At 41.2% G+C, this 12999-nt stretch overlaps 1 protein-coding gene across 1 annotated transcript in view; it reads right to left on the reverse strand.

The window, feature by feature from the left end:
* The window catches only part of LOC121612865 (calmodulin-binding transcription activator 1-like), a 49073-nt gene that overhangs the window by 31425 nt on the left and 4649 nt on the right, over positions 1 to 12999 (reverse strand). The window contains exon 3 of the mRNA XM_041946021.1: positions 10244 to 10347. Coding sequence (XP_041801955.1) covers positions 10244 to 10347 — 104 coding nt within the window. The remainder of the gene's footprint in view (positions 1 to 10243; positions 10348 to 12999) is intronic.

Below are 12999 nucleotides of genomic sequence, written 5' to 3' on the forward strand. Positions count from 1 at the left end.
GGATGGAGACCAATCCATCTTGAAATTTTTCCATGACTTTCACTTGGCTGCAACCAGTGCATGAAGGGCAGACTACTCATCCATAGCTAACAAAATACATGAGCAGCGAGAAGCCGTAAGTGATAATATCTGATGAACGTGTGCTATGCCATTAATAGTTTATAAGTGTACGGTATAGTGTATCAATAGATCCAAAGGGGCTCCTCTTCACTGAGGCTAGAGTATATTTACAGTGATGATGCACTGCACAAGGTAGAGCCCAGAGTCAGCACCCTCTCTTCAAGCACTGTGACTCATGCAGTGGGCGCAAAAGTATGTTAGCTATCTTTAAACTTCTATATAATGTAAGATATGTGTATATAAATAAAAAACAGGAGGAGATGAGAAATATAACCAACATTTGTACTGTTTAGACAAGGACACAAGCTGTTTTTATTTGTATTAACGTTGCCTATGGAACCTTTCATGACCTTTGGGAGACATTTTGTTTGCTTAAATCTGGTTGTGTTCATTCATCAGTGCATACAGTTCTGGCAAAGCCATTTAATGATTGCTAATTTAATGCACTTTTAGAGATTGAGGAGGAGACAGACATCAATCATTGCCTGCCGGGTTGTCCTGGTAACTTTCCACCTCATATGAACTGTAATGGACTGTGACTTTCTAGTTCAACATGCAATGACACCTTCGAGCAGACACAAACTGGAGAGAAAGCGATGCTGATGTTGTGTGCTGAACAATGTTAAGACTTGCGAGCTGGCAAGCTATACAAACATACTGCCAGAGCATATATGCTGCCAACAAGAGGCAATCATGCAGTTAGGCTTAGCACTGGGTAATACCTATTTTTGGGCTGGGAAATCTTGCTGTTGCCATGTTTTTCCTGTTTGCTGAAGTCGTGAGCTAACACTTCGACTGGATAACAATCAAATTTTTGTGACTGGTTTCGTGCCAAGTATTACACAGGAATTTTAAAGAAGTCTGTGATATTGTTAGCAAAAACTTTCACTGTGAAGCATCCAAAGACATGAATGAACGTTATTCTCAATCTCTGTCACCAGGCCAAGAAACAAGTGAGATGCTCTCCCTTCCACGTTAGGTGTTTATCACCTCGACACCCACTCCTTTATACTGTGCATTAAAACAATTAAATATATGCACTGTCAGTATGCAAATGCAGCATCAGTATCTTTTATATAGGTGCCTCCTTAGAGTACTAGATGATGGATGACATATTACAGCTGAGCTGGTCTTAGACTAATGACACAGCTGCATTACAATACACAACTTCATGCACAGCTAATATGGTGTATGCAGAGACAGAACACGCACTCACACACACACACGCACTCACACACACACACACACACACACACACACACACACACACACACACACACACACACACACAAATGCCACCTTGTTTAATCCCCCAGGAATCAGTGAAATTTGATTACCATGACTTTTACAAACACACTCCATATGAGAGTAGACATTCCATACATCAGCAGGAGGTAGCGAGAGGAAGAAGAGGGTAGAGACAGGGAGACGGAGAAGTACGTGATGCTGGATAGAACTGCAGTTTGAGAGAAACGCTGGATACATACTGTGGTCTCCTGAGTGGGATGCAACATACACACACACACGCATGCACACACCGCAGTGTTTCGTTCCGTGTCTATTAAGGTAAATGTGAGAAATGGTATATTTACCAGTAAATGTATACATCTCCCAGGGTAAATCTTGTGAATGTGTACACTTCCAGGATAATGTTAGTGGAAAATGCTATGAGATTCACAGTTCTCTCACTTCGTTTTTTTGTGGATTTTATAGAAAGCCAATTTACCCCTTTGGCTAGGCTCCTGTAATAAACTGAGATCTGTGAGACACAGGAGGTCCAATTCAGTAAGATTATAACATCAGAAAAATGACCAAAGTTCAAAGTATTTGGTATTTTTTCATACATGCCAGCACATTTGATCTGCATCATACTGTGATCGTTTTATGAGGACTGAGTAATTTGAGCCAATTTTATGGCGTGTGTGCCTCTTAACATTTGAAGGGCAGATGAGATGTACTTTAGTTTACCAGTATATGTTATTTTATATTTTTGAGAAACATCTACTTAACTTACATCCATATATAAAAACATGTGGATATAAGCATTGCTGCCTCAAAATTTAAGTCTTTAATTGTGAAACAAAACTCCATGAGGCCAAAAACCAGTTGATGAACACTGTTCACAGTGTGCAGTAAACACGGCAGGAGAGCTCCATGATAATATGACTTCTCTACTCATTAAGAGGGAAACGCAGACATTACCTTGAGAAATGCTACCAGTGAATGTTAAACATTAACCAACTCTGTGGTTGATAGCTCACATTCACTAAGTATGCATATGCACTATTCCCCACATACACATCAACGTTCATCATGAAATCAAATGTACAGAGAGTAAATCGCTAACGAGTGAAAATAAATTAAAGTGTTTTGAAACAGCAACAGCTGACATCTTTTTATCATTATATTGTATTTTTGCTCAGCAATAAACAGCATTGATTTTGCAATTAAACAACCACATAATCTCAACAATTTTAATTAAAAATAGAGCTGCAGCCTGCAAGTGGCCATTAGTGGGTTGAGGCCTATGAGGCAAACATACTCAGATCCATATCACATCAACAAAACTGACAATTTGACCCCACAGCAACTTTATAGAGCACTAACAAATGTGGTCTGATACACTTTGCAGCCCCTTTGCAAATAGGTCTGAGAAGTTTGATTGCTTTGGTATTAAATATCTGCTTTTACACATATTCTTTGCCAACTTCATTTTTGCGTCTTGTTTTTGCATGTCTTTACTGTCTGGATTAGCCATGAGGTAGGTAGCTAATAATGCTGTGTGTGTGAAATATACAGGGGCAAATTTGCAATGAAAACACAAATATGCACTTATTGGAGAGCATCCCAAATGTTTATTTGAATTGCGTTTTTTTCTAACTTTCAGCATAAAAATATTACGCTGCACTAGAAATAAGAGAACCTTAAAAGTGTGGAAAAATTCTGTAGAGACTGAATCAATATTATGCCAGCAACAGCAAAAAATAAAAAATAAAAACAGCTCAAATGTGTAAAATACAAAGATAAATTCTATCAATGCAGAAATGAAGTGAAATGCACACTGAATTTATGCTGAGGAAAAGAATCTGAGGACTACGATTCAATTAGTTACTGATATGATGTTACTGATACTGATATATGTTAGGACTTTTGGCCTCATGCAATTGCCTGATACCGTATATTTTCAGAAAAGGCTTTCCTGAGTAGTCAGAGAGATTTTAAATATATCCACAAAATATGTGCTGTAGCAGCTCCCACCCTCTATTGCTGCTGGACAACTCCATAATCCTCAGACAACAATGAAGCTGTATCAGTCTTCATTAATAATCTTGCAAACGACTCATGTAGAGCTCATGCCATCTCAGGTGTCCAGAGATATGCTCAATGCATACTGATCATATGAATTGCATTCAAATATTGCTAAATAATGGTGTCTCAGGAGACTGCTGCAGAGTGAGCATCAGCAAATGAACATGAGTAGAAAAGTGGGTATCATGGTGGTGCTACTTGTGTTTTAGACCTGTAGACAAAACAAATACATACCCAGACTTGTGTAAAACATTGTACACACAATGTGAAACGGAATACTGATATTATTTTTTGTTGTAGTATTGTTGGACTTGTGCACCACTAGTTTCTGCATCAAACCCATGACAACAAGCTGGAACTGCATGTGCACTATGAAAAAAAGATGTGTTACTGAAAACTACTTTTGTAAAACATGAGCGGAGAGTATTAAATACAGTATGTATTAACTTCGGAAATCCTGAACTAGGCATATTCCTTTATAGGTCTCTAAGCTCCAGATATGATTAAACCACAAAAATGCTTAAGAAAACTTCTATAAAAATCCATAGGGTTCCAGCACCTGTGGTGCATGATTTAAAGTGTGATGTTTTGTTGACATATCCTTGTTATTTGGGGACGTAAACATGCAAAATTGCCTTGTGCTGCTGTAAAATATATTTGACTCTTAAACCCTGCTAAGTCTCAGTCGGAGAAAGTTTTCCAACTTAAATAAAGTTAGAAAGTTATCTAGACAAGGCCCTACACATGCAATACAAGCACTCAAAGTAGGAGTACGAGGACCATCGGTGTGTGCGCACATGCACACAAATACACATTTTAATGCTTTATCTGTCTCCAATGAATTAAATCTAATTTACACAGGACTCAGATATTACAGAAGTTCTATGTGGGGACATTTAAGGATACAAAAAGGATTGTCTTCACTGCACAGGCTGGCTTCTTATTACAGCAGACACTGCTGGTCATTCAGTTCTTTTTGGTCGGGCCTGGAATCTAACAGGAAGTTAAAACACAATGACACACTCAAATACACACACATATTCAGGCACACACAAACGAGCTCAGGCACATACACAACACCCCCACACTCGCAGTCACACATTCCCACTGTTTAATATATTTCTGTGTCTCCAGTTAACAATATTTTGTGTCAAATTATAGTGGGCAAGATAAATAGTGGGTCTGTGCGACATGGAGAAAATAGAACAGTAGGAGGGTAGGAGGGGAGAGGAGAGGAGAGGAGAGGAGAGGAGAGGAGAGGAGAGGAGAGACCACACTAACTCCTACCTCAGACACCTGGCTTTCCCTGACTAGACTTGTAAAACCTGGTTAATCTCAGCCTCTTGTGAATTTGTGTGTAGTGAAATATCTGCATGACCGAAACCCACTGAAACACTGATCCCAGCAATCTGTGAGGCATCTACGCATGCACACGTGCAATTTACCACGTGCAGTCTCATTTGCCAATGAAAAGCTTGCAGTATAATTGCATGTATGAGCGAGGAAATTGCATTCATGAAAAGAATAAATCTAATTAATTCTCTGCATTTGGTTGATCTCGCCGTTTGGTCATAAGGACAGTATGGATGTTTGCAGTTTGAGCGGAAATGTAAGTCACAACAGTCACAAAATGACGTTGGGTGTTAATTGGGCTAGGCTTGGCTCAGAGAGAGATAGAGAGATAGACAAAGAGGAGGAGAAAAAGAGAGAGGGAGGGAGAGAGAGCCTGGAGGACTAATTAGTGATTATAACTTGGCGCTCTCCAAACATAAAATATCTCTCAACCCAAAAGACAGAGGAATGATTAAAGATAAAAGAATAGGAATCAAATATAAGGAGCTGTGAAACAACCCTCTGGAACTGTGTGTGTGCATGTCTCTGTGTGTATATACATGTGTGCAGGCATGTGTGTGCATGTGTGTGAGTGTGTATGTGTGTGTGCTGGCTTCTTTGCCCCCTCATTAAACCATGCTTTACTCTGGTAAACGGCAACAGCACAGAGCTCAATGTCAACTGGAGAGGTTAGAGCCATAGGCAGGCTCTGGGACACACGCGCGCGCGCACACACACACACACACTTACACGGATACACCAAGTCTCTTACAATTGTGTTATCTAACAAATGCATGAACGGCACACCCATTTCATTTTAAAAAATGAAACTTTTGGTAAGTTTCAAAAGGCGTGTTTCTTTTGTCTTTGTTCAGACACAGCAGACAAAATGGAGAGTGTCAGCCTCTCCTGGCCCCCTGCCAGTGTGAGCTGGACATTAGCGATTCACACATCAAATTCATAAATCAAGGGCACCCTTCACCACAGTATAAATGGAACATAGAGGCCTGCTACTGGCTGTCTGCTAACTGTATTGCTCTGGGTTTCCATAGTATTTTGTAGCTGACATTTAACGTTCTCCCTCCCGTGTAACCTGTTTTACAGACAATTTTCCTGCCTGCCACATGTTTTACCTACAGGAAAAAAATGGTAAATATCTCTACAAAGAAATGTCGCAATGCAATGCATGCATATTTAATTCAATGTATCTATTTAATGGCTTACAAACAACAATAATGATATGAATAATAAATTAAACATGCAAACACACTCAGGCACTCATAGACAGCGACACATGCACACAGAGAGCTTTGTTTGGGCTAGAAATTGGGGCTTAGATGCCACAGCACGCACAGGTGAGTGTGAGTGGGTTCTTGACATTTTTACCTGAGATCTAGAGATTTTTTTTTTTGGTCCGTCGAGCATGTTCGGCATTGCAAGCAGACGTTCTGTCACATCTCTCTTATCACCTTTGATGTACTGAACAATCACAAACGCCGTTTGTGTCACACATGCATCGATCATGCTATTAGCAGGAATATGCACACACACGCACACACACCCAATCTGTTACCATGGCAACACCTACCCTTGATACACGAACACACACACACACACAGACACACAGAGGAGGCAGATGGGGCAGCGGTCCAAAATGTATATGCTGCTTTTTCATCTGCTTCTCATTCAAGCAATCATGTTAGTGTCATGCAGCGGCACAGACAGAAATGACCGTGTGTGAACTGTCAACTAGCTGCCTTAACACCATACAGCTTCCAGTATATCACTACATGACAAGAACAGAGCTGTACAATAAAACACTGCATGTTTTCATATTATATTATTTCACATCATTAATAACATAACACTTGCTTCCTGCACATGCACATTTTAGCGACATGTGGAGCAGACTCACATGCAGAAGCATCGTGGCACAATGTCTGTCGTCTGTGTGATGTACTGAAGTCTGCATCAACCCATTTGACAGTTGCGTCACTAGAATCATAGTTTGGGGGGTGAATGGTTGCTCTCAAGTAGAAGCCTTTAAAATGCACATGGGATCATGCAATGACATGCACATTCACATAGTGTGTGTGTGTGTGTGCATGCTTCATTGTTTAAATTTGAGTTTTGAAAGGGAATTTTGCTCAGTATTCAACTCAGTCTGGCTTTTTAAAATATGAGTCGTATGTCAAGGGTCCCCACAAGTAATCATATCTTTTCATGAGCTGGAGTCCCAGGACCAGACTCTAAAGTTTGTCTCTATCTACATTTGAAAAAGTTTGATAACCTCCTTATTTCAGCGCCGCATAGAATTTGCTGAAAGCAAACAACAAGTCATTCCCGATGGGTGGATAAAAGAGGCTCTACCATCAGTCTGTCCACCTGAGTGTGGTTTGTTATCTAAAACTAGTCTATAGTCTATTACCATGGACAGATACACATACACCCCCAATCTATTATTGAACAAAAGGCTCACGCCTCCGCTCAGCCCTTCAGGGAGGAATCCATCCCTCCATCCCAGAATAATTTCACACATCAGTAGATACACAAAAGAGAGAGAAAGAGAGAGATGGAGAGAGAGGGGAGAGAGAGAGAGAGAGAGAGAGAGAAGGAGGAGAGGAAAGGCAGAGAGGAGGAGGATGAGGAGTGCACCGGGTAAAAATGTATGGGGTCACAGCTCAGTGCTTGTGGGAGGCCAAGGTGTCGGGGGGAGCCATGCGTGACAAAACAGAGATCAGAGGATCATATGCAATCGTGCACATGTGCAAGAAAAGAAACACACACGCATGCACACAGACCCAGGTACCCACACACAAACTCGCACAGACATATGCATGCCAAGAAAAAGGTGAGAATAAGGACATATCAGATGAAGACATAAAGATTGGTTCTGACTTAATCAGAGGCATCCTCATCCAAACACAGAATGGTAATCTCTTTATCTATCACACTCTCTTCATATTCAGACACACACACACACACACTCTAAGGATAATCCTAATTCTACATGCAGACGTGTACAAACAGCATGCAGGAACCAAGCACCCAAACAGAGGATGAGGAAATACAAAACCAATTCTTAATTTCCTTATGCGTAAGCATATGGAAATGAGGAATTCTATGGACACCCACAAAAGCATACATGTACATACACACCCAAACACAGACACACAAGTGTGCCTACACACCTAATAATTACTGGGCGTTTTCAACACACATTTGTCAATAACACATCATCACACTTCATGAGCACCACATAGACCAGAACAGTATTATATTTTAACACACACATACACACACACTGAGGGGATGTGACTGAATAAATAAATTGGAAGCTTCAAATTTGACAGCTGACTTGACAGCTGATTGATCTGGAAATACCACATATAAAATTGTGCTATGCTACAATCTATGGTGGACGTACAAACACTACATGTGTATAAAATTTGATGACCAATGATGATTTCAATTTTCAATACACTGCTGATAGAAACTATTACATTTCTTGCTATGTCTGCAATACAGACAGATAAAAATCAACAAACACAGAAAAAAAAATCAATTCTTCTGTTGCAGCAGCTACCGTAATAATCTGGAGCTGTGCACATCCCTAACAGACACACTCACACACATAGGCAGAAACACATACACAGACTGAAATGCATACATGCACTAGACACACAGCAAGCATGCACACGGCTCCCCCTATGAAAGCACCAAGCAAGAGGAGCAGCAGACACAATGGAGTGTTTAAGTATGCAGGAAACTTTATGCCTGGGTGGAAGAGGAGCTTTGAAGGAATCCGCTGAGGGACACCCAACCTCCCCCTGAACTGAGCCTGTACCTCCTCATCAGAGAGAGAGCGAGCCATGGAGAGAGAGAAAGGGGGGGAGGGGGAGGAAATGAAAGATGAAGATAGAGAGGACTAGATGGTAAGTTGGAAGACTGATGGAGAGAAAGAGGGGGACAGGGCAGGAGAGGGGGCAGCAACAAGCTGCTTTGGTCTAGTCCCTGCGCCTCGTGCACAATTGCTCTTGGTTAGACAGATGTGTGGAAGTCCCTAACCAGCAGCGGTCACGTTGTTCTGAACCGTACACACACAGACACGCACACACACACACTGCCTATTCATGTGAGCACACTGTTCAGTAGGCGCCGTGCTTAACTCCCAGTATGACCTTCATTGAGATGGATTGCATGAAAAATGTAATGACTTTCCTGAGAGAAAAACCACAGGCCAAATCAGCTTTGCATTGCATAATAATGCTGGACTTGGTAATCAATAACACAAACACACAAACACACATCCATAATGGAGTGCACAGCCTGCACATGGAGAAAATGTCTCAGCAGAGGCCAACCACATCACAATGGATGGAGCAAACCACCAGTGGAGAGCTGTGCAATGCATAAACAAGGAGCTATTGACGATAAATGCCTGCATCCATTTCCACCCATCAAACACTTCCCTAAACTAACAGCTTAAGTCTGGAACAACATACGACTCTGAAAAGCTTTTCACACCCCACATGTTCAGCTCAGGGTATATCTTTGGCCCTGAGTAAAGACTTGTCCCAACCTAATTTGGCCTAATTTTACATTGTACCACTTAGCCAGCAGCACAATTTAAGTTATCTATTGTTCACTCTGCAAATATGATGCTAATTTTGGCCCAGAGCAGGGCAAACTCAGCCCTCTATTAATGAGTGGTAGCCATGAATTTGTGGGAAACCTTCAACAGCCGAAGCATACTAAAATGACTACAATGTGGTTAACACTGAGTAAAGTGAAGTGCAAAAAGCCCCTAAGTTACTTTAACTTAAACAGCCTTTATGATCAAATCCTTTGGGTGCATGATCACTGATTTTGTTGTTCATACCTCACAGACAGCTTTTCATTTTTTCCCTCTATTTTTTTGTTTTGGAGGACAACATTACACAATGTAACTAGAGCATCATTTTCACACATAACACAAAATAGAAAAAAGCACCTATGAGCAGAAATGTGCCACGCATTTAACAGCTTTCTATGGTTGCATAGCAACAACGTTTGCTTCAGATAACAATCTTTATCTGACTGGCCATAGGGTTTTTGAACTCAGTAACAATCAGCAGTGGAAACATTCAATCTGTAGCCTCATTTCTTGTTTCATAGCCTCTAAGCCCTATATAGTTTCAGACCCAGGAGCCCCAGAGTCCTGCGCCTTAACCCAGAGTTGTTTGGATTACACAGAGAAATAGACAGCAACACCCCCAAATGGAAAGTACAGTCTGTGGGATTTTTAGCTGTGAGCTCAGGTTGCTGTTTCTTTTTTTATTTCTTGGTGTCACAGTTTTAGGGTCCCATAATGAAAAGCTGCCATTGTGTTTGTTTACCTCCTCTTCATCTCTCAATGTGACATTAGCTAGAGATGAGTCACCAGCAAAAAGTTCGTCTCACTGTCACGGATATTTCCCTCTTGAGTTTGTCTCATTCTCACCTCGTTGGTGTTCCAGCGATGGCGCTCCTTGGGCAGAGAGGAACATTTGGGGAGACACTCTAGCAGCTTCTTAGGAAGGTAGATCTTCAACTGGCCTGGCTCATCTGGAGCGAGAGGGGAGGCAGGGGAAGAGAGCGGGTGAGGACAAAGAAAGATAAATGAGGGATGAGTAGGAAGAGGAGAGAAATTTCTCATCAGACACAGACAGATTGTGAGAGGAGAATACCAAAACGCAGCATCTCTGGGAACCTTAATGAATAAAATCATAACAACTTTTTATTGTGTAGCATTTTTATTGGTTTGATGTGGCCTTCAGCAAGTGAATTTGCACAAAGATTTGTTCAGGCCTGAGAAGGACATAAGCTTTAATTCATTTTATTAAAAGACATTTTGGCCCGTCAAGTACATGATCTGTGATAATTTGCTGGTATTTTGGATTTGTCATAAATACGGCTGAGAATTTTTTGCATAGCAGTGCAAAGAGGTGTCAGGCTGATATTTTGCATGGCACAGTGAGTATGTTATTCCTAATCAATGAAACAGGAAAAAGCAGGCAAAGTGCACACCAACTATGTTTAACAATTCCACGTCATCTTTGTGCAAGAGGTTGATGCAAGTGATGTAGACAATAAGGTTGATAATTTGGTCATTCAAGGTGCAGGGTACAAGGTAATTGTGCAGTGCGCAGAGGGAGCAGCAGCACACTTATTTTTGGACAGCAGGTGTGGGTGCACAGCGCACCTGGGATCCAGCCGGAAACAGATTTGGATTAAGAAGAACCCATTATCATACATTATCAGTACATTTGGGGTTGGTAACAATCATGGCCAATCACATGGGCATCTCTTATCCCCTTTAAAAGCAATGCTCTCCCCACAGTGTTATACAGACAGTTTGGTAATGGAGTAGAGACTCCAGACTAGCTCCTCCTGAGAGGAAACTAATATTCTTGTACAGGAGCAAGAGAGTCACCAGTACAAATATACAACGTCCCAAATCTTGCATGGGCAGGTGGTGTTTAGTTTGAAGTTTAAATTATGTTTCTGCAGATACTGAAAGTCCTGGGAGTTCAGTGTTTTCTGTGCGTAATGATGCACTATTTTATTTAAAATGACAATGATCCACACTACCCTGGTAAGGCAACATAATTTATTGAAAATCTGTAATTAATCTTTACAACCTTTTCATTATTGCCCAAGGGATAAAGTCTATGGATATTCTATATTTTCTTATTATCAACAAATCCACTAAAAGACCAAAGTCATCAATAAACTGATCCCACTAACATGTATTGCCTGTGTAGCAAGAGCCTTATACAACTTATTCCTCTCTACCATATTATTGTGCAAAAACCATTCGACATAAGTGAGCCACACCGTCGCACTGGGTGAGATGTTCCTTTATTACGATGGACATGGGTAGCAGTTTATTTCGAATCAATCCCACTTTCACCGTCCTTATGATGTAAAGGTCACTGAATCCACTGCTGAAACTAGTCCCCAATATTGTAAATGCACTATTTGCTCCTGTTTTGATAAGGTGTGCTAAAAAGCTGTTTTAGGAGACGTTAAGCATTTTTTAAAAATGTAAATACATATTTGTGACTCATGTTTGAAGATCTAAGTCTTTAAGACAGGGAAGTATTTAGGTATTGAGAGACAGGCAAGCACATTGTTGGTTTTGGTCTTTTCATGGGATTTGTTGACAATGACAAAAATATAACCAGCCTTTATTTTTCTTCAGTGTGATATGATGTCATGACAGGTGGAATAATGTGTAACAAAACAGGCAAGAAAAACATGAATAATAGGGGTTTGAGTAGTTTTGGAGAGAGCTATGAGTATATCATCACCAAAACTATATGGTGCTGCTGGACTACCAGTGAAAGTGCTTCTACTGCTCCTCTCCACCCACTGCCAAGCACGGAGAATCACCAAAATACCGAATAGGTGCAGGTGAGGAAAAAAATCCCACTGTGCCTCAGGAAAATACCACTTCACCAGCACATAGCGTCCACACAAAGATAGAGCCCCTGGTGTGTTTATGCGTGCGTGCGTGTGTGTGCGCGTGTGCCTGTTTGTGACTGCATGCCCAACGGGTGTGCCGCTCAGAAGTCAAAGAGAGCAAGCACTCAAAGGTTATTGATAAGCATTTGAGTAGAGGGCGTCCATTCATGACTCCCCTGGGAAGACAGGAATTATACTCTACCTGAGGGCAGACGACAGAGCGAGAGAAAAAGAGAGATAGGTGAGGTGGGAGGGTCAGAGCGGGAGACAGAGACGCAGGGAGACAATGAGCCAGAAAGAGACAGTTAATGAACGGCGAGAGAGAAGATTTAGAAAGCAAGAAATCTGCAAGGACAAGTGATGGAACAAGGTAAAACAAAGACAGAAAAGTACTGTAGTGGGACATGAGTGGGGTCTATGTGTGTGTGCTCGTGTGAGAATGTAAGTGTCAGAGCATGCGTGTGTTTGTGTCAGTGTGTTCATGCTCCCACTAATCAATTATGCATTTATTAATAGAAGGCCTGAGAAGACAAAATTTCAAACAGCTGAACGGTGCAGCAGCTTAGTTAAACAGCTGAATGGTGCAGCTTAGTTAAAGCCTAATTTCTTTTTTAGCAGCACTCCGGCCTCTCTGCTATGAATGCCAATCAGCGTTTAAACCCCACCCCTCCTGGCTATAACCCCCTCCCCTCCCCCTGCTGTTCTGAAGAATTCTCATCAGAGCCTCGCCTTTGAAATGTACCAGAACCA

Source organism: Chelmon rostratus, chromosome 2 (assembly GCF_017976325.1).
Source record: "Chelmon rostratus isolate fCheRos1 chromosome 2, fCheRos1.pri, whole genome shotgun sequence".
Classification (NCBI taxonomy): Eukaryota; Metazoa; Chordata; class Actinopteri; order Chaetodontiformes; family Chaetodontidae; genus Chelmon; species Chelmon rostratus.